Consider the following 23,089-nt stretch of genomic DNA (forward strand, 5'->3'; position numbering starts at 1 on the left):
ATGTGCCAGATCCCAGTGCAGCAGCTGGGCAAAAGCTACCTGCCTGTTCTGACTATGAAGCATGCATGCAGTTTACACATAGAAAGGACACCCCCCCCCCTTTTTTTAAGCATGGGAGTTTTTTGCAAGGTTTTTTCACTCTGCATGTCCTTACTCTCGCCATAGGTTTCACGTGAGTCTGTATTTTTTCTTGGCTGTGAGTATGCTGCTCTTAAAGGCACGAAAACATGACAGGAAGCAAAATCAAACTCCTTCTTCTTCTTCCACCTGGGATGATTTGACACGTTTGCGGGATTTCTCCTCTGCTTGGTTATGTAAGGTCATCCCTGACACCCAATGGACGTGGGGACGGTCTGCTTAAACACTCAGCTCCTCCAGGTTGCTAAAAATCATTTTATACAAAGGTGCTTGGCACCTAATACAGGAGACAGCAGCAGCTCAGAATTCTGGAAAATGGGGCATGCTTGGGAGGGACCATGTTATGAAGGTTGTAATTTGACCTTTGAATCTGAGTAAAATTTAAATATTATTGGAAGCCTCGAGGTAGGTTTCCACTCCCTCTTCAACTCAGAACTGTTAACCATTCAGAATCTATTTAAGATTAAGCTACAAAGTTTCTATCCTTAGTACCTTTGTTCAGAAATAAAATTCATCACCAGAAATAGTGATTTATATTTAATGCCACCCCCATCAATCACTCAATATATTATTCTAGTTGATTCAGAAACACTTGACTCCCCCCTTCCACCCAGTGAGAAAGATCTGTTTAATATTGCAAGCCTTCCTGGCCAAGGTTCACTGGAATTGGGTGCAGTTAAGAAACAACAAAAAGCACTTTGACAACTTTTCAGCCTTTGATTAAACCACACCAAGAGGCATGCTACAAAGGTAACAAGGCAGCATTATGCCAATTATCTTAAGTCCCGGTCTCCCTTAAGCTCCTGGTGACCTGTTTTAGTGTCCTGTAACTTGCCCTTTGGAAAGCTTACTCTCAACAAGTCCAACTTAAAGACAACCCCCACACACAAATGACTGACTTCTAGAAAACAAGTTATTTCTTAACCTTTTATTGACATTGGCAAATTAAAATAGAATAAATTAACAAGTATTTTTTCAAAAAAATGTTTTGTACAAAAATACTGTCAAAATTTCCTAAAAAGCTTTCAACACAGTAGTATCTTTTCATGTACTGAATATAACTATTAGCACAGTGTCAAAAATGTTGAAGACAGAAACAAAATAAAAATCTGTGAAATGTTTGCCACTGACGACAATTCCACACCCTATTGTCTGTACATACGGGGGAGGGGAGACAGCCAACTTGAAGTGAACGGTATGACTTTTCCTGATCCAGAACGGTTTGGCCCACATCTGTTTAATCTTCCAGTTTAGCATATTTGAAAACTTAGTCTGTACTCAAATGCATAGTTAAAAAAAATGAAGCGAGATGGCAGTTTGTGCAGTAATATCTGCCCTTCAAAGTTCATGCAGCCAACAAATGCAATTTTTTTCCTTTCACTCATAAAATGAAAGCAGCGCAGTCATTTGAAACCATCTACAAAATCCACAAGATTAAGCAGTTTGCCAAGCTTAATATCTAACAGTTAAGCACTGGAGAAAGTGAGAAAATAAGGAGTAAAAACAAACAACAAAAAAGACCAAGTTAGCTAGATATTTCAACTACATAAGGGAGGTGAATGTCAAGGCTACAAAAAAAAAAGAAAGAAAGAAAAAAAAAGAAACAAGAACAGGAAAAAAAGTGGCAGCAATCTTTTTTTTTTCTTTTTTTTAAACCAATTTGTACAAGTTTATAGTTTACTTTGTTTCCATGTTCTCAAACCTTTCAGGATCTGAAAAGCGAGATACTGCGTCTAAGGGAATGTTTTTTAATTCACACCGAAGAAGTTGGGGGTAGGGGTGGGGGTGGGGTGGGGAGGGTGATTTCTTTCGCCTGCGAGGTTAACCGAGTCAACAGCTGACTCTGCTGGGCTGCTGTTTGCACACGAAGTCCGTCATGAAATCAAACTCGTTTTGGCCCAGCCAGAGTTCAGGCAGCTCCTTGATGCGGTCCAAACCCATTTCTATCACTAAGGACATAAGCACTTCCTCGTCGATGAAATCAGTGTCTATGACATTGGGCGGCAGCATTGCCGAGGGGACGTGAGCCACCGAGGGGGGCATGGTACTGCCACCGCCGCTGCCGCCCGCGCCGCTGCCGCCAGCGCCGCCCGAGGTGCCGCCGGAGCCTCCGGGGGTGCCGCTGCCGCCCGCGCCGCCAGGGGTGCTGCTGCCGGCGCTGTGCTTGGGGTTGCAATCTCGGAAGTGCTGGTTTGTCCCGTTCATCTGGTGGCCTGCAGCGGGGTGCAAATCCGGCATGTAGTGGTTGTGGGGGTAGGGGTGGTGGTTGAAATACTGGTTGTTGAGCTTCTGCAACTGCATGCTGGCCGGCAGGGAGCCTCCCTGGCTGGCCACCGGGGGACCCATGAACTGGGAGTTGTTAAACCTGGCGGCGGGGGCCAGAGCGCTCGGGGGGTGGCCCCCGTTCACAGTCCCTGGCCCCATGGCGTGCCTGATGCCGCTCGTGGCATTCATGTTGCCCGCGCCGTAGTGTATATGTTCGCCCATGAGGGCGTTGAAGGCATGCTGGGGCTGCTGCTGCTGGTGGTGATGCGGGCTCGGGAACTGCCCCATGCCCATGCGGTGGGCAGGGTGGTGGTGCAGCCCGTTGGTGCCGTCCGGGAAGCGCCCGTGGTTCATGGCCATCATATGGTCTGCCATTTCCAGTCCTGAAAGCGAAACGAGCAGACACTGAGACCCGCGTCACACACGTGTCGCCCACCAGAGCGCACCCCACTTCTGTAGCCTCCGTACCCGCGCGCACGTCTAGCTGCAGACCACCACCCCCGGAAGGGAACCCACCGGCAGCCCGAGCACTCGAGCTCGCCACCTCGGCGGTCCTGCTGCTCGCGGGACCCGCACAGCCTGGAGCTGAGCTAACGGGGACCCCTTCCCCTACGATCTAGGAGGAGGAGGGGGGGGGGACCGGAGCCCACACCCCCCTGGGTTCTACGAAGTGGCTTAATAAAGGAAGTGCCCCGGAGCCCGGCCGCGAACTTCAGGCATTCAATCAGCCCTCCTCACCCTGTGGTTGCACATCCTGTTGTTATTCCCCAGCTCCGCCTCGCGCCCGTCCCCGGGGCCAGCCCTGCCCTCGGAGGACGAGGCTGGCAGCAGCCCTGGCCAGCTTCGCCCGCCGCGCTCACCTTCCGTCTTGGCGATTTTTGCTCGGAACACCGAAGGCGGGCTCGTCGGGTCCAGGACCGGCTCAGCAGCACATAGAGAGACAGCAGAGGAGCTGTGGGGCGCTCGCCGGTGCGAGGTTGGCGCCGAGGTCGTGCAGCAGACGCTGGAGCAGATTCCGAGCTGAGCCGTTCCCTTTTCTTTTCCCTCCGCAGCACTCACCACTCCGCAGGACCGCCCGGCAGCTGCCAACAATGAGCTGTGTTTCTTAGGGCTTTGGCCACAGTTAATATAAGGATCTCAGGAAGGGCGGAGCGAGAACCTCCCGCGGCAAGCGACAAGACACGGATTCCGGAACTTCAGCGCCCTGGATTGGGTCCCCGAGCCGCGTCCGCGAGTCAGCGCTGCACGTGCGCAGAGGCTGCGCGCCCCGGCGCCGCCCTACAGTTCTCCGGACTGTCGTGTCTTTTGGGCCTCCAAATGCAAGGGTAGTGCCTGCTACCCCCGGGGCAAGGAGCTAATCCTCCCGGCCCCCTAGTGCAAGGGAGCGCCTACAGGAAAGGAGCAAGGAGCACTCCCCTCCTCCCTCTGGCCAGATCTCCCCACCCCCAACTCGCTCACCCGGCTCACCTAGTGATCTGTCCTGCCCTCTACAGGAAAAAGAGATTGGTTCAGCCTCCCCGCCCTGCAGAGTTTTCTCGGGTGCAAAAGCCTCCTCAACCTGAGAAAATATGGGTGTGCTTTCCCGAGTTGGGGATTTTTAAAGCCCTGGACCGATCCTCTTGTCCTTTGAGCGCGCTTTCCTGAGCCGCGCCTTTGTGTTTTTCCATGGGCAACATGTAAAACTAACTGAGATATTTTCTGCGGGTGTATGCATCCTCGCCTACCCCACCCCTTTCCCCGCCCCGCACCTCCACTCTTTTCAAGGACAGGGACTGGGGGCGGGGAGCGGCAGCGGCTGCAGGTGGACCGTGCGCGCTCGCAGGCCAGATCGGCTCCACTCCTAGGTTCGAGGATCCACTCCGTACTTTTCGGCCTGCTCCACGCTCCGGGAGTACGTGTGCTTCTGCTAAGTTTGCGTTTGCTGCTCTTGGTAGCTTTGGCATCCGAGCTGAGGCGTCCCTGCTCTGTAAACAAACTCAGCGATCCTCGTCCCCAGATCCACCTTTTTGCACATACACAGTTACTTGCTTCTGCTGTTGCCCTTGATCCAGGAGGTGGGGGTGTGTGCAAACTTGCACAGCCTCCCTCCGGGCTCTGCCTGACGGTTTGGGGGTTGATTTAGAAGCAAACGGGTTTGTAATTAAGAAATTCGAGGGCTGAGTAAGGCTGCTGCTGCAGCAGCAAAAGGAAAACAGATAGATAGCTTGGTAATCGCTTTGTAAATAAAGTCGGTTTTGAGGTGGGCACGTAGCGGCACGTCCTGTATGGCACAGTGCGCGCATACACGGCTAGGACTCTTCCTTTTCAGTGAAATTGTTCAGTGGAGCAATAGGCGGCGATAATAATAACCTTGCTAGCAGAAGGAAGCACAACGAGTCGGGTCGTCCATTTGGCTCATTGACTTGCAAATAAAACCCCTAACACTAGTCAGTCTGAGCCACTATCCAGTCCGAGCTCTCCAGCTTTGCAAGTTGGTTCCCTTCACCAGGATGAGGCTGCTTGGAGCGTGTATCTCTCTCTCTCTTTAAGTGGTGAAATCAAGTTTAGCGCTCCGAAAAGGTACTTCTGTGTACGGTTGTTTCTTCATAACTTGATGTCCTTCTTGCTGTAAAGAGCCAGTACCCCTCCCCCTCCCGTTTCTTTTTCTCCTTTCTAGCTCACAGACTTTTTTTTTTTAGGCCATATTTCTTGAGAGCTGGAAATTCTGATACACTGCCTGCCCCATCCAGTAATTTTTTTTTTGCGTTAATCTTATGTCTTCCTAAAGTTGATCTCACTCAAACACCCAAAACAACAGAACATTCTGTCTTCTCTACCCCTTTTCCAGGCTGACCAGCGTTTATAACCCTGTATGCAAATGATTTTGAAACCTCAAGAATGTTTACTTTTTGGAGAAGTGAGCAAGAGACACATAGCTTTCAGTTATAACAATTCTCTATTTTGTCCACTTCCTAATTTCGCCTGTAGGTCATGAACATGCAGTTGAAAATCCAAGAGGTTTGGAGGCGATCAGAAGAGACACTTCCTATCAAACAAACAAACAGACAGACAAAAACTGCATTCAAAAATATTGGCCAAGGCAAGATAATTTTTTGAATAGATGATTTGCCTCCCTTCCTCGTTGTGCAGTGTCCTGCGACACAAGGAACAGCTTTTGAATGTCTAATCTAAATTCCTCTTGCAACCGTTAAGGGAAGGTACCCCCCACTATGGAGTTCCAGTGTTTCTACAGGCTGTTGGGCAATCGCTGGAAAGGTCATTTGCCCATCCTCCACCACTAAAAGGAAAAATAAACACTTCTGGATCCAGCTGGTTGGATGCAGAATGCGTTGCTCATTTATTCTGCCATTGCATGTTCTCCAGGGGCCAGGCACTTCTTCGTGCCCTACGAGATAAACAAGGCAGGAACAAGATTGGAAGGAGACCTCAGATCCCGAGACCTGTGCCTCTAAGGCTGAGGATTCACACTGGGTCCCAGAGACACAAAAGGGGAGGTGAAAACTTAACAGCTCTGTGAGGTGCATTGTGGAGCATGTGAGGTTTCTCCCAGCAGCCCGAGGAGGTGTGTGGCCTGTCAGCACTAGATGGTTGTATTCATTTTCTCTAGGACTGACATAAGAGAACACCTTGTTTAAGCAACAAAATGTTATTGTCTGATATAGATATTAGGGAACCAGAAGTCCAAAATGAAGAGTTGGGCAGGATTGGTCCCCCACTGTCTGTCTTTGTATCTTTTGGCAGCTTGCTGGCAGCACTTGATAAACACATCGATGTGGTTTCTAACCTCACCTTCACCCAGTAGGTCCTTTCATATGTGTCTCTCTGTACCACCACCTCCCGCCTTCCTTTTCTAAGAGCATCAGTTGTACCGGATTAAACCTATCCTAACAACCTCGTTTGGACTTGGTGACCTCAAGATATCCTGTATTCAAATCAGATCCCATTCTCAGGTACAGGAAGTTAAGACTATGTTATAGCTTTTTAGAGAGGGAGGCTCCAACACAACAGTGAAGAACTTAGTGATCTGGGATCCCCACTGACCAGGAAGAAACTGTCTAGATTTTTTTTTCCCCCAGACACTCTGATGGCCCTTGTCTCATTTCTGTGTCTCTGCTTAAATTCCACCCAGAGGTCTTGCTCTGTATCCACCCAAAGGACAATATTCCTCTTTGTTGCCTTACTTAACCCCACTTTGCATTTTTCCTTTGTTCCCACATGTATGTTGCATGGTAAAAACAAAACACAACGCCCGACTGGTTACTGCCTTCCTCCACTAGGAAGGGGCCTCCAAGAGAGCAGAGGCCAATGTGTTTGGTCTTTGTAGATCTGAATGCCTGAACGAATGAATGCGTGAATAAAGATTGATACATCCTCCAATAGCTATCAAGGGAAGGAAAATGAAAGGTGAGGGAAGATTCTTCTAGAGGTTGCTTTTAAGGTAGAGGTAGAAAATTCCCATGGAGGACTGGGGATGTCGCATAATTGGTAGAGTACTTGCCCAGCACAAAATATTGCACTTCGTCTCGAATACCTTGTATACTGCATGGGGGTGCAAGACTGTAATGGTTACACTTGAGAGGCATCAAGCGTTCAAGGTAATCCTTGGCTATGTAGAAAATTTGAGGCCAGCCTGAGCTACGTGAGACACCAGCTGAACAACAACAAAACAACACCCACCACTGACAGTCCAGTGAGAAAGAGCAGCTGCTCGCTGCAGCAATGTGAACTTTGGCCTGTCTTTTACTTAAGCAAGAATGTCCTCTGAGGGAGGTGGCTCACCAGGGGCTCACTGGCCGATTAGTAACAAAAGTGGAATCAAGTCCTCACTGGTGTGGGATTTTGACTGACACAGAGCTTTTAAGTGTGAAGCTCCAGATTTAGCTAAAACACAAGCTTAGAAAACAAAACAAAACCAACCAACCAACCAACAAAAACCCTAAAGTAAAGAACTTATTCTCCCATGTTCGATGAATGTGCTGTGGGAATCTTACATTTACCTAAATTACCTCACTTAATCCTTTAAAAATAGCAATATACGAGCTGGGTGTGGCATGCCTTTAATCCCAGCATTCCGAAGGCAGAGGCAGGTAGGTCACTGTGAGTTCGAGGCCAGCCTAGTCCATAAAGAGAGGCCAAGACAGCCAAGGCTGCACAGGGAAACCCTGTCTCGAAAAACCAAAAAAAAAAAAAGAAAAAGAAAAAGAAAAAGAAAACAAAGACAAAAAAAAGTAGGAATATACTTTTTCTAAAAGGAGACCTTTGAGTTTCAAAGAACTTTAAGAAAATGAAAACAAAATAACAACCACAAAATGGTACCTGGTAGCTTTTCCAGTAAGGAAGAAGGTTACTTGGTGAACTCTCAAGTGCTGTCCAATGCTGTGGATAAAATAAGGCCAATATTATATTAGATGGCTAATACCACAGTAACAAAATCAGACTGAGAAGGTTATCAAAAAAAAAAAAATGTGTTTTCTCACAGTTTTGGAGGCAGAAAATCCAAGGTCAAGCTTATAGTAGATCGTGTTTTGAGCAATCTATTCTGGATTTGCAGTAGGCCATCTTGCTGTGTCCTCACATGTTCTGCATCCTACTTGTGTGCCCTCTTACAGATGCACATTGCCTTTTTTTTTTTTTTAAATAGACTTCGGCCAGATTAGATAGGGCTTGCTCAGATGGCTTCCTTTCAATGTCACCACCTCTTTACAGGCCTTATCTACAAACAGTGACATCCTGAAAAACTGAAAAACAGAGTTAGCACTTCATCACAGGAATTCAGAGGGGGGGGATGTAGTTTAGCCTATGTGCTGCTTCACGTGCAGATTCCGTTTCGTTAATTGACATCTTATCAGTTTGTAACTTTTAACAGCAAGCTGTTAGGGGCACTCACATTGGTTTGGAAGTTCGGTGAGATCTGTTGAAAACCTTAAGGGAAAACAAAATCAGTGGCTGACTCATGTAGGCAACGTCTATATCAACACAAGATTTTATTCAGTAAGAGAACCTGGAGAGGCTCCCCAAGCACAGCACAGCGACAGATTATGTGGGTATTGATTGGATGGGAGGCTACTGAGTAGATGTAACAAGTTCAGCCAAAAGAGAAAAAGGTGGGTCACTCGGAGCTATTGGTTGGTTGAATCAGATGCACCAAGAAGATGTTATTTAAAAGGGAAACAACTTGAAATGTGTTAGGCTACCTCATGATAGAGCTGGAAACGAGCCTTTTGCCGGATTTGGCTCTTCTTCCGTTGGTTTGAAATGTTTCATTTTAATAAAGAGCTGCAGAAACCAAAGAAGGTTTGTTTATTTTTCTTTCTTAAAAAGAAATCTATTTTTAAAGAGATGAGAAATGGGGCCTAGCATGGCTATTTAATCTGAAGAAAAAAGACGGCTGTCAGGTGACTTGATACATATGTTACTGGTGTGAGCAGAGGCAGAGAAACATGGTGGATCCTTGCCAGGTGTTTTCTTTTTTCCACTGAAACAAAGTTTAAAAAAAAGAAAAAGAAAAGAAAAGCACATTAGAGGAGAGAGCTTGCAGTCATGGGTTCCCATCCTGTGTTCTTTAGATGCAGACTATCCACGGATTCCCTTTTATGTGCTTTATGTACTAAGAGCTTCCGTTGTACTGTGTCAAGACATTTCTTCTGATGTTAAATAGTTAGGAAAAAGAATGCTTTGGATAACACCTAAAAAAAAAAATGGAATTGTACTTGTAGGTGGAACTTTAAAAAGAAACATTTGTCCCAATTCTTTCATTTTCTCTATGAGAAACTCAAGGTCTTGAAAGGTTAAGTGACTTCCTCGTGAGTCCCTAAACACTAGGATTTCCAAACACTGCACATCATCAGAGGAGCCTGTCTTCACAAGGACATCAGTGAAAGGAATAGAGTGTTCAGAGTGGCTGGATCAAGCCTGTCCTAGGCCGTAATTCTTATAATTAACTGAGCTACAGAACAAGTAACAGTATCTGTAAGGATTTCCACTTTTATACAAAAGGATTTATTTTTCTGTTCAAACAGGAAGTGTGAGAGTCTCTGCTGGTGTGGCCTGAGAAGCAGTTGCAGACATCCATGTGCTTGGCTTACCTGCTGTGCACAGGTACATCCTCTTGCTGGAGAGGTAGTTTTACAGCTTACAGCTGGTGTTTTGTTTGTTTTGCATCTTTGAAATAGAGTGTCACTATGTAACTCAGACTGGTCTCAAAGATCTTCCTATGTCAGTCTCCTGAGCACTAGATTGATTTAGATGACTATGCTACCACACCTGGCCTTAAATGTTTTAATTTCTATGTCATATCATATATGTGTGTGTGTGTCTAACACACACACACACACATATATCTATACATACATATATCTTGAAATTGAAATATGTATATCAAGATATATATATTTTTTAAAGAAAATCTTAATTGTCCTTTGAGAAAATATTTTATTTTCCTAGCTAATTTTGAAGTATAAAACTGAAGAATCAAAATGAGGAGATGGAAATGTTTTGTCAGTTTCTGATCTTGTAGTATGGAGTTACATCTAATACATTTATCTAAATATGTTTAGATAATGTATTTAATCCAAAAATTTAAAAAATATGTATTTCAATTTTGAATTTGTCAACAAATTATGCAATGCAAGCAAACAAACAAAACGGGTTAAAATAACCTTCACAAACCAATTTTCAGAGGGAGGAGGAGCGGGTAGTGGCGCACGCCTTTAATCCCAGTACTCAGGAGGCAGAGGCAGGCAGATCACTGTGAGTTCGAGGCCAGCCTGGTCTACAAAGTGAGTCCAGGACAGCCAAGGCTACACAGAGAAGCCCTATCTCAAAGAGAGAGAGAGAGAGAGAGAGAGAGAGAGAGAGAGAGAGAGAGAGAGAGAGAGAGAGAAATATAGAAAGCTCGAAAGAACACCTTCAGATTCTCAAACATTTAGTTAACTGATCTTCATTAGTTTTATGTAGATGAAAATAGAAAATGACAGTGACATCCTTACATTTATTGCTCTTGTGTAACTACATTACTGAATACACTCTCCGTGCTAACTAAAAATGAAACTGAAGAACCAATAACATTTGAAATGAACACCATTCCCATAGCAAATTTTCAGTGATTCTAGTGGCAACTGCTGCCGCATATCCTTTTTCCGTGGAGTTCAGTGCCATGCAATGCAATTCTTTTATTTGGTGCACTCTAAAAACCTGAATTAAGAGACTTGGGAGAGACAGTCTAGTCTGTAAACTGAGTAGCCTCAGTAGCGTGCTTATGTGAGTTTCATTTCCAGGACTTGCATAAAAATTCTTGGCATGATGATGTGCACTTGAAATCTCAGTGCTCGGGAGGCGGGGGCTGGAGGATTTCCAGAACTCACTGACCAGCCAGAGTTTTCTAACTCATGACTTCCAGGGCAACGAGAGACCCTGTGTCTAAGGAAGTGGATGGCGTGCTGGAGGTTCTCTGGCCTCCACGTGTACCCACACATTCATGCATGCACATCCCTTACCCTCCAAATTACTCAAATTAAAGATTTTTTTTTTCTTTCTCCCCACTGCAACCCCCACCACTCTGCCTCAGGGTATCACTGGCTGTCCTAGAACTTACTGTATTGTCCAGGCTGTTTCCTTTGCCCCTGTATGGAGATTAAAGGTATATGCTACTGCACTGGGTTTAAACTAAAAATTCCTCTCTCTCTCTCTCTCTCTCTCTCTCTCTCTCTCTCTCTCTCTCTCCTCTCTCTGCTTTGTTTTGTGGTGTTTTTGCTTGTTTGTTTGTTTTTGAGACAGGGTTTCTCTGTGTTGCCCTGGCTGTCCTGGAACTCGCTTTGTAGACCAGGCTGGCCTCAAACTCACAGAGATCCTCCTGCTTCTGCCTCCTGAGTGCTGGCACTAAAAGTGTGTGTCACCACGCCTGGCTTAACTAAAGATTTCTTAAAGCAGAAAAGAGAACTCCTAAAAAGTAAAGACAGTAAAGGGGACATGAAAGTCAATGAAATAAATAGTGGTGTGGGTGATATTCACTATAAATACTGTGGATCTTATGATTATTATCATAAATAATTTGAATTAGTGGATGGGCTAGAAAAGGGATAGAAAGGCTAATTCAATGGGAAGTTTAATGTTACAAAATTCCTTTTCAAAGTGCTAGAGTTCCCCCCTGTATCAAGTAAACACGTGATCCCTCAAAGTTGTCTGTAAATTCATTCTTTCACAGATATTCTTTTTTTTTTAATGCATTCAAATACTAGTTTGTCAGAATTCTTATATGATCTGGGAAATAATTACATAATAATGTGTATATTAGTATATAAATTACTTTGAATTTAGATATTATCTAGAATGCTTGTAGGTATAATTCCTCTATGAATCTTAACAATCTTGTTTTCACCCTCAGTCTGTAGTAATCAAGGACTTCTAGGCTAATTTGATGTGCACTGGGGAAGGACCCACCGAACTTGAAGTAATATTATCATCTGTGACTGAGAGAAAGGGGCATAAACATTTACAAGAGAAGATCAGAGTAATTAGGAAGAAAATTCCAATTTCCTGGCCCCTCCTGAACCTTGGGAGTTACAGCCTAGAAATCAAAGATAGTGGAAGAACAAAAGACTCACTGTAAATCAATCAAGGTCTTTTCATCCACCTCCTATCTGACTAGTCTAAAAGCCTGTAGGGCTCAGGCTAGATGGGCCAGCTGAGCTGAAGACCAAGCTTGGTTTGTAGTGGCCTGCTACTGAAAAGGCACAGGGACAGTGACTGTTGGTTTGGCCTCCCTCCATCTCTGTGCATTCACAACTGCAATAGGACTGTAGGGGGTGTGCTCTGAAACTCTGAATTAGTACAACTCTACTCCCTGGTCGCTCTTACAGTTTGTCTTTCTGTAAAGCTTCGCGGCAATTTTCCCTGTAGTAAATCAGGTCAAGTCCCCATTATTGCCCTTACCATGTATGCAGTCATGGGTCATTTAACCATGGGAACATGCTTTGAGAAAGTCATCATTAAGAGATTTCATCATTGTGCAAACATCGTAGAGGCTACTTAAGTAAACTAAGAGCTAAGGTTTACTACTTGGTATAATCTCTGGGGACCACTGTCTTGTGCTTGCTCCTCTGTTGATTGAAGTATCACTCTACAGTGAGGCTGTAACACCTGGTGCTCTCCTTCCAGAGCCCCTGTTACAGTGTATACTTAATATTTATTGCTGCTCCTTGTCTCCACAGTGGCAGGGACAAGGATTCTTTTTTATCCAGAGTGCTGCCTGTGTCATCCTATCTCCAATAGGAAGTACCCGACTAAGCACAGCGATCATGAAGCTGAAAACTTGAGTTTTTAAAATTACTTTCTGTTTAAGAAATTTAGATATTGTTTTATGCTTCCTTGTTGTTGTTGTTGTTTTGTTTTTTGTTTTTGTTTGTTTTTTGTTTTGTTGTTGTTGTTGTTGTTGGCTTGCCACTCTGTGGAGCCTCCAGGTTTTATTCCATAAGCAATAATCCATGCTGATTAGTTTAGGGAGAAGGTTTAGAAGCTAATCATTATATTTTCTTTTTTTTTTTTCAGTCTTTCCTTTACAATTATCTCAGGATTCCAGATTCTTTTATCAGTCAACCTTGTCTCTGAGACACTGTTCCCTGTTTTTTGTTTTTGATTTTTGTTGCTGTTTTGGTTTTGTGGTTTTAGGGGGGTTTTTTTTTGTTTGGTTGGTTGGGGGGTTTTTGTTGTTGTTGTTTTTTGTTTTTTGTTTTGGTGGGGGGCAGTGGTAGTGGCTTTTTGGCTCCTTCAAAATGTATCATCAGGAGGAAGAAAATAATAATAATAATAATAAAAGAATCAGTTCTTTGACCAGAAGCTATCAGCATTGCTCACTCCATTCCTCCCACAATTAAAGACACGTTGCAGGCATACCCAGACCCAGCAGACACATCACATGCCATTCCTCTAATCCCAAAGCATTCACGTGTTCCTCAGTTATCTGGTGTTGTGGCAGATTGCAATCAACCTTTCTACGAATTGTGAAGAGATTCCCAAGAATCGTGGCACCAAGGAGCCTTTGTTGCTTGCAAGGTAAAACATGCAAAGGAAGTAAAGTAAACCATCGCAGACGTAAAGGGCCAGAGTTCAGGAGGCTCCAGGACTCTGCTATCTGAGATCTTAGGTGATTAGATAAAGGGTGTAGCACTGGAACCCTCACCCTCACCCTCACTCCAGTTGTCCTGGGTGCTAACCACCCCCCCATCCTAGACAGCCACCAGACGCCCTTTTATGTCCTAGCACATGAATTCATAGCATGGACTGTGTGAATCTCTAACCTGACACAAGGACATTAATTCAGGAAAACCATCTTCCTTTTTCTTTCAAGTCATCAAGTTGCGGTGCCATAAAAATTCTGTGAGGTGTTTATCTAGTAGTAGGCAAAAAAAAAAAAAAGTGCTTAAAGAGAAAAGAAGGAAAAGATTTCACAAGCACATGCTAGATGTGCCCCACTGAGACCACTTAAATGATGACGGATACTAGGGATTAGTATATATGTATTTATTTCGTTAGTTAGGGTTTTTGTTGTTGTTGTTGTTTTGAGACAATATCACTCTATAGCCTTGGCTGATCTGGAACTCAATATGAAGCCGATGCTGGTCTCAATCTTGGGGTAATCCTTCTGTCTCAGCCTTCTGAATTCTGATATTATAGACACCAAACCTAGCCACTATTTTTAATTTTATTTCAAAATAGGGTTTTACTATATAGTTCGGGTTGACTTTAAACTCTCTATATAGTCCAGCCTGACTGTAAACTTATGACCCTTCCCCCCACACACACACTTCAGCTTCCCAAACGTTGGGGTTACAGGTATGTAGTACCTGTAGTTTATGGGGAACTTTGTGTACTAGAATTGTATAATTGCAGAAAGTTACTGATTGAAAGTCCTGTGAGCATCATCCCGTCCAACCTATTTCAATTAAGAGTTTTGCAAAGTCACACTAAGGGAAGCAAAGTGACTTGCCCAAGGTCACAGAAGGAAGGGATTGTAGAGCCAAGCCTGAAGGAATTGCAGAAGATTATAAGAACTGTGTGCAGAGTTCACGCCCCGTTGTTTGTGTCCCTCTGATGAGCCTGAAGGGATCAACTGTACACCAGCTGCCACTAGAAAAACCTATGTGGAGCCAAAAGCTTTGTTCAGAGTCCTGACCAAAGACTACTGTCATTAGGCTTGTTAGGGAAATGGCCAGCAAGCCAGCTCTGTATCAGAACTCAGACAGGGCCTATGTATAGGCCAAACTGGTCATTGTCAGTGTGTTTAGAGCAATGAAAGATCGAGTTCCTCATTACCGAAGGCACAAGTTCTTAATGTGTTGCTTTCACATTTTTTTTTTTCATGAAGCCACTTATGATTGATAGGCAGAACTTCTGGGAGGTCGAAATCCATGACTGGGAGTTACACAGATTTCACTGACCAACTGACCAGACATCTTCGTACTCTAATTGTGTCCCTGTGTCACTGCTGCGAGTGACCACTTGATCACCTTTCTTTTCAAAATTAGGAGAAGGTTCTCTAAATTCCCAGAATGTGGAGGTAATGTATGGAATCAATGGAATGTTAGAGTGTCAATAGATACAGGAAGGCCAGTGCCGTAAGAGGACCACATATTTGTAAGACTAACTGTCTGGAGACATAATGCAGACGGTGTATGCAGTAGCGGCTGGGGGAATCAGGAATGCCCTATCTAATCAGCGCAACCAGATTTATCTTGGATTGGGGGTCGGGTGAAGGGCTGGGGCAGGCGAGGGGATAACTGATGACACAAGAGCAGTGAAATCACTTTCCGAAAGCCGCAAGATAGTACTGAATGACTTGGATCGTAACTTTCGAAAGCTGGAGTACAAAAGTTGTCCGAAGAGGCGTCACACTGAAGTAGATGGTCAATACCGGGGCTTGACTAAATGGAATCTGAAGAGCAAGAATTTTGGTGAAATTTATCATGTGCTAGCCAAAAAAAAAAAAAAAAAAAAAAGCCTGTATGGCTAGAGAAGTGTCTTCGTGGCAGGGAGAGAAGTCATTGTTCTTTGGCTTAATAATGACCTTTGCTCAATGCCCCTCCCCCCACCCCCTGCCCCGCCCTGCCCCGCCCCGCCCTGCCATTGTTCTAGTTTCATTTCTGTTGCTGTGATACAATATCATGACAAAAAGCGAGGAGAGAAAGGGTTTATTTTATTTTACACTACCATGTTATAATGTATCATTGAAGGGAAGTCAAAGCTGTAGGAGTTTGAAGTCGTTCGTTCATATCCACAGTTAAGAGCAGAGAGAAATAAATCCATGCATACTCATTTGTTTGCTCGGTTGGCTCGGTTCAATTTCTCTACTCTTACATGGTTTTAGCACCAACCCAGCTTAGGGAATTGTTCCGCCCATACTGGGCTGGATCTTCCTAAATCAATTAACTTTATTAAGACAACCTCCCCACAGAAATGCCCTTAGTCCAACCCAAAGTAGATCATTCCTCACTGAGATTGTTTTTCTAGGTGATTCTGGATTGAGTCAAGTTGACAATTAAAGATTCCTGTCTCACTCATGATCACTCTTTGCCCAGGGTGTTTCTGATAAGTAATTTAACCTCTTGGAGTTGGGAAAGAGTGATAAACACAAAAAGACAATCTACTTTGTGGCCACAAATATTTTAGTGTCCCTTTCTCATTAAAAATGAAACTACATCTTGAGATGAATAAATATTTTACATTTGTTTTGCTAGCACATGTCAGCTATGTAAAGTCTGCCCTGCATTAGAACAGCCAGCCAGCAAGGTGGGAATCAGATTCTGCAAAATGGCAACTCCACTGACGTCTTATCAGATGATCAATGGGCCTCTCTGCAGGGCAAACTACTGATTGTGAAGAGCATACCATCCCTGTTGGATGCCATTACTGTCTGTTTACTGCAAGCCAGGTAGACTTTTTCAGAAACTGCTGACACATTCTCCAGTGTGCCATTGAGATGTCACAGGTAAGTCTGACAAAGGATATTCCTGCTAGTGGCTTTCAAGACTGGGAAGCAAGCCCACAGGTTGTTTGGCTGTGCCAAGCATGCTAAGTAGTTTTGTTTTTTAATTTATTTGTTTTAACTGATTTGTTGTTTGTTTGTTTTTTGTTGTTTTTCAGGGTTTTGTTTTTGTTTTTGTTTTTTTTTTTTTAGATGGGGTTTCTCTGTGTAACCTTGGCTGTCCTAGACTCACTTTGCAGACCAGGCTGGCCTCGAACTCACAGCCACCCACTTGCCTCTGCCTCCCAGAATTCTGGGACTACAGGCATACCCCATCATGCTCCGGTAACTGATTTGTTAAGAAAAGTAACCTTCAGCGGATTGGGAATTTGAGTTGGAAATAATGTATTATTTTATAAGTTTAAGACATTCAATTTTTAATTTAGTTGGATTTACATGTGTGTGTGTGTGTGTGTATATATATACATACATACATGTGATTGATGGAAAAGTCGTATTAGGTCTTTAGTGATGGCCGTGAGTACCATTGGCTGCCATATTGAGTTGTCTTCTTTGTACTAGTTTTGCTAAATAACTGCCCTTGAGGGAAAGAGAAGAAAGAAGACACCACACTCCTGTCACGTAGGCTGTCCTGTGGACTCCACCCCACCTGAGGCTAGGAGAGGTAGTCAGCCAGCAACCAAACAGACCAGGGAAGATTTTCGATAAATTTGCCTGACAAGGAAGTTGGAAAGCTTCCTGTTGCTATGTAATTGCTTTTTAGAAGACAGGGGGGTGGGATATGACTCCAGATCCCATTTAAAAGTTTTAGTACAAGGGTTGTTTTACTGTTTTCCTAAGCCCAGGGAAACTGTTCCCGATGTCTTTAGCTTTCCACCTCTCTTTTTTATCTCTCAAAGGAAAGGCCGTAGTAATCAGCATCACTCTAAAGAGGGATACATCCATCCCCTTTCTCCTCTTTTCCAACTTGGAATAGAATAAGCTTTCAGAAGATGTACTGAGACAAAGCACAATGAATGCACCATGCTCTTGGTAAACACTGGGGCAATGCAAATCTCCTTCCAGCTTCCTGGTGGCTGAAGAGAGGGGGATGATTTATGCTAGAGAAGAATTTAACATTTAAAAAACTAAGATAATTTTGGCGGGGCAGAGTGAGGCCAGGGTGGGGGGGTGGGGGGGTGGGGGGAGGTGGGGGGTGGGGGGAGGTGGGGGGAGTGGGGAGAAGACAGCTATCCTTACCATTAGCAGAAGGGTGATTTTTGGTTCTTTGTTCAAGTTAACACAATAGGTTTTGACATAAAACTCCCAAAGAAAATCTTTCCTTATCTTTCCTTGGAGGTCTCTAATCACTTAATTTTCTTTCTTTCTTTCTTTCTTTCTTTCTTTCTTTCTTTCTTTCTTTTTCCTGAGACAGGGTTTCTGTGTGTAGCCTGGTTGTCCTAGACTTGCTTTGTAGACCAGGCTGGCCTTGAAACTCACAGAGATCTGACTGCCTCTGCCTCCTGAGTGCTGGGATTAAAGGCACCCCTCACTTCTTCTATAGCTGCTCAATTGGTCTTTTTCTGTGTGTTGTTAAATTTTTTTTTAGGGGCTGGAGAGATACCTCAGAGGTTAAGAGCACTGTCTGTTCTTCCAGAGGTCCTGAGTTCAATTCCCAGCAACCACATGGTGGCTCATAACTGTCTGTAACGGGATTTGATGCCTTCTTCTGTCATACATGCAAATAGAACACTCATACAAATAAATAAATATTTTAAAAAATTTTTTTAATGTTCTTTGTCCCATAATTTGGATGGGAAATTATTGTGAGATGTTTCCACATTGGCTTCTTATGCTTTGAATAATAATGTGGGTTCCTGTGTATATAAGTAGTATGCGCAGGTTTTTACCATAGAGGGAGAGGACTCCACAGTGTCTGGCCCTTTACAAGCATGTTTTTTGCTGAATGTAGTAGCTCAGGCCTGTAATCCAAAAGTTCAGGAAGTGGAGTCGGGAGGATTGCATGAGTTAGAGGCCAACTTGGGTGCCATAGAAAATTCCAGGCCAGGCCCGCGTCACTGTGTGAAACACTTTCTCAAGAAAGCACCCACACGCCCTTGTGCACTTGCATGCAGGCACACACACACGCACATGGTCTTACTGTCATCTGTTTAGGAAACTGCAATCACAGAAGTCATCAGTGGGTTATCGACTGGATCTATCACCCACACTCCTCCTCAGCAAAGCTCATGTTTATAGTTGTTCATAGAGGCACTCGGGAGTCCTTCTCTTCCTGTTTTGTTCCTTGTCGGATGTCGGAATTTCTGACGGGGTTTCGCTTCAGAGCTGGGTAAGTCATGTCTTCCCAGAATCCTGAGAGGGGTGAGACAACCATTAGTCCCCTAGTTTCTATTACTGAAGGTCACCCTTCAGTCGGGCTTCTACATACAACTTTCTCTGAGGATCACTCTGTCTCCACTGATGTTACATATCTCCAGTGGGCTTCTCACGTACACCTTTTTTGACATGTAAAGTTTAATCAAACTTCCAAGAAGATCGAGGGAATGTTCCTGTGTTGTCATGGCACACATATATTTTCAAGTGATTCCTAAGACATTTTATATGATGGTGGTGATTGATACAGAGAAGTGAACTTTTGTTCCATTGTAGAGAAAATTGTACAAAGGCCTATTAAAGAAGGGAGGCAAAATCATTTAGGGTTCCATACATTTTGACACTTCTGAATATTTTCTTCCAGAGTTTTTCAAGAGGACTTTCCAAGGACTGCCAAGGGAGCTGGGGGCGGTTCATATATCTCTTTTTAGCAGCTTTACTCACAAGGCCCCGTACCTTGAACTTGCATTTAACTGTGATTGCTTTGTCAGTTGCTTCTGACTCCTTGGCTTGAAGGCAGCTGTCTTTGTAAGTGCCAGAAAGATGAGTCGAACACCAAGTTAACACATCTGGGTGGTCCTTGGTGTGGGAAAGAGCCTCAGCTGTTAGCAGGCTTCAGAGAAACCATTTGGGTACAACATACTACTTTAAAAAACACTCTGACACTTTGCCTACGGTTCTCATGTTGTTCTCTGAATAGCCCCAACTCACCCTTGCCAAGTCTGTTGGGCTTTCTCTTTAGATCTCTATTGTAATGGTTTATCATTAGGGGGTGTCCTTTTGGAGAAAGGCGTGAGTGGTGACAGCTGCATTCCTGGCAAGAACTAAGTTTCTTCTGCTCCCCACCCCGAGATGGCCTAGCTTTGATGGCTCCATCCCACCTCCCTGCTCCCACTTTTCTGCCCTACAGCTCTCAAGGCTCCCACCTCCCTTGCCAGCTTTGTGTTCATTTGTCCGAATCCCAGAGAACTCAGGTTGTGAGAGGTACTTTTCAACAAGCTCAGCTGTTGTGGGGGTGGGGAACAAAACTGTGGAGATTCATTCTGAAAGTGTTCTTGCCTGGCTGGAAGACTTGTCACACCCACTCCCCACCCCACCTCCCTCCCCCCACGTCAGTCTCTAATGGGAGTCTCAGAGAAGGAAAGTAGTTTTCAAGCTGTGTGTGCACATCAAACAGGACTTCCTGGAGGTTGCTTCTGAGCCACTTCTGCATCTCAAAGAACCTTTATTTATCCCATTAGTTGAGTAACGACAGTGAAGCAAAGGAGGCTTTTCACAGGTGTGGAACTCTTTAAAAAGGACTTTCTCTACATACCCTTCCCGCCCCCCCCCCACACATTGGTTGTTATGCTGATTACAAAGATGCCTTGTTGCTCTAAGGAGAAAAACAAACACCCCAGGGAAAGAAATTTTCACAAAGTATTGTAGATCTTGTTGGAGGGGTTGTAACTAATATTTTCTTCCCTTGATAGAGCCATTTAAGAAATTAGAGTCACAACCATTATCATGGTGTGTCACTGAATGTTCTTTGGTGTCATTGTCCATTTGTTTTAAGAGGTGTTGTAGCGGTGGGTTTTTTGGTTTTTTGTTTTTGTTTTTGTTTTTGTTTTTTTTGGGGGGGAGAGTAAGTTTTCCCTTGTCTAGGCTGACCTTGAATTTATAGCCATCCTCCTGTTTTAGCTTTGTGAGTACTGGGATTACATTATGCCCAAATGTTTAGTGTCGTTGTGATAGATTCCTAATAGGCCTCCCATCTCTAGCTTCCCAGTTACCAATTCATACTTGATGCTAAGCCACAGTGATCCTTCTAGCCTAAAATCACTCTGTATTATTTCCTGCTCTGTGGCTTAAAGTTCTTCAAAGGTGCACAGACGACAACATTAGCATCACAGCGAAACCCATGATGTCCTGGGCCCAGGCTCCCTGTCTACTGTCTCTGCCCACGATGGACATGCATTCTGAAAGCGCTGCGTAACCAACATGAACAGGCAGCAACAACTCAGGGAACAACTTGAAGGCTGAATGCTTTAGGATGTGCTTTTATTCTCATGGTAACTCCCCGAGGAGGGGGTGGGGGTGGGGGACACTGTTGTCAAGATCACTTTTCAGGTGATAGGGGAGTAGAGGCTTAGAAAGATTCCAGTTTCCAAGCGGTGACACTTGGAGTCCCTCCCACATTTGGCATCATAGCCTGGGTCATACCCCAAACTGCTTCTCCTGCTAACTTGGCTACTTCACTGTCCTAAACATGCTTTTCTGATATCTTCTGATATCTTCTGCATGTCCCCTAAGGCAGAGTTAGGAAACTGTCTCCACAGCCTCCCAGAGCAATTAGTGGGTGATCAACCCAGTATTCGAGTACACTGGGATCTTTTATACTTTTATCTCCCTGGCTAGGCTGTGAGGTTCTCTGGACTAAATAAGATATCTTTGTGCCCCAGTGTGTACTTTAGTGCCTACTGCATAACTAGTTGATGCTCAGCCAATAATTGCCAAGTGGAATCAATGCGTAGAAATCAGGGGATTGTCATGTGCACAAGGCTTGCCTTCCCTAATTCAGCCTTGTTTATTCTCTAGTGGGAAAGTTCCCTGTGTAAAAATGTTACCGCCCTTAGGGTCTTTGAAGATGGCAATGGACTCCTTGAGCTATTTTCAATATTTTAAAAAGGCTAGCAGAAACAGGTGCTTTTTCTTGAGATAAGTCCCTATGGGCTAAATAAAATGTCAAGTTTTTCCTCCTTCTGCCTCAAATCATATCAACTTGGTGCAGTAACAGAGATCCTTTCCTAATGGTCAAAGACTCCAAATGGCAGGGAGAGCTGTGGGTGATGAACAAAACAGTAAGGAAAGAAATGATCTGTTACTTAAATGCGGCTTGCTTGAGGAAGTTTCTCACAGGTCCAAATCACAGGGAGACATCTGTTAGCAAAAATGATCACTCATGGCATAAATGGGGGGAGTTTCTGCCTTAATTAGCTAGCTAGCAGATTTCCTTCATATATATACACATATATATGATTATATATAGATATCTGTATATATACATGTGTGTGTGTGTGTGTGTGTGTGTGTGTGTGTGTGTGTGTGTGTGCATGATGAAGAACCACTTTTATTAGCCCTAAGCCTTCTAGTCTCACAATCCCCTTTTCATAGAGCAAATATGGCTTCAGCAAATACGGCTTTTCTACTGAACACTGAAAAAACATTCCCATTGACAGTGGGATAACAGTGACCTGGTTCTCTGTTATCTACTGGCCATCATATCTAGTATAGTGGACTGAGTCAAATTTATATTCTTCTCAATGTTACTTTTTTTTTCTAAAAAGGAAAAGAAAATAACAGACAAAAGAGTGAAGGAGACGAATGAGTTTTCCTCTCTCCATTGTACGGCTTCTGGTCAGTGTAGTTGATTATGAAAACTGCCAGCAGGCTAGTTTATTCAAATAAATTCCAAACACCCAATTTGTCAGGTTTCTTACAGACCGGTTTTGGAATACACCATTATTATAAATGATGTCATCCTCATCAGTGAAGGCAAAAGTTCCGTCATTAGCAGTCCTGGCTCCCTCACAAACTTCTGTGGGTTCATTTGGTTTCCTGATTTATTATAAAATTTATAGTCTATAAACATTGACATAACCTTTTGGGTAGTAAACTCATCAAAGCTGCGGAATTCCTCATTATTTTATACTGGATTGATATATCTTCCACAGGATTGTAAATACTCTCCCACTTCTTGCCTTCTATCTGGTAAGACTATACTTTTCTTCAGTTTTGGACTGAGAAATGTCATAGTCACAAAGCCTCAGAGGAGACAGTGTTCAGGCTTTCAGAGCCACAGTGTTAAATCCCATCCTGTCTGTAGCACAAGCATCATTTATCTCCTTGTGTTATCTATCCTCCATCTACAGGCTGAAGGTACCAGTTATAAAAAAGAAATTGGTAGGGTTTCAAGAGTTAGTTCTTGATTATAAATGTTGGTGAGGGAGGTGGCTTAGCAAAGGGTTTGCTGAGCGAGCACAGAGACTTGAGCTTGGATTGTCTGCATCATGTGAAAAGTAGGCTATAGCATCATGGACCTGTAATACCAGCATTAGGGAGGTAGACACAGGAAGACCTAAGGGCTCACAGTCTTGTTGAATCAGGGAGCTTCAGAGTCAATATGAGATCAAAAGCTACAGTGGAGAGAGACTGAGAAAGATACCCAATATTTCTCTCTCCCTCCTTCTCTCTCTCTCTCTCTCTCTCTCTCTCTCTCTCTCTCTCTCTCTCTGTCTCTGTCTGTCTGTCTGTCTCTGTCTCTGTCTCTGTCTCTGTCTCTGTCTCTGTCTCTGT

At 44.0% G+C, this 23,089-nt stretch overlaps 1 protein-coding gene across 1 annotated transcript; it reads right to left on the reverse strand.

The window, feature by feature from the left end:
• Positions 1 to 1,046: 1,046 nt before the first annotated feature.
• Positions 1,047 to 3,520, reverse strand: CITED2 (Cbp/p300 interacting transactivator with Glu/Asp rich carboxy-terminal domain 2). Its single transcript, XM_084774659.1, has 2 exons — positions 3,264 to 3,520; positions 1,047 to 2,786 (listed from the first exon to the last, which is right to left on the reverse strand). The coding sequence occupies exon 2, from the start codon at positions 2,776 to 2,778 to the stop codon at positions 1,969 to 1,971; it is 810 nt and encodes a 269-aa protein (XP_084630785.1). The 5' UTR covers positions 2,779 to 2,786; positions 3,264 to 3,520; the 3' UTR covers positions 1,047 to 1,968.
• Positions 3,521 to 23,089: the final 19,569 nt, after the last annotated feature.

Source organism: Acomys minous, assembly GCF_964271855.1.
Source record: "Acomys minous genome assembly, chromosome: 3".
NCBI lineage: Eukaryota > Metazoa > Chordata > Mammalia > Rodentia > Muridae > Acomys > Acomys minous.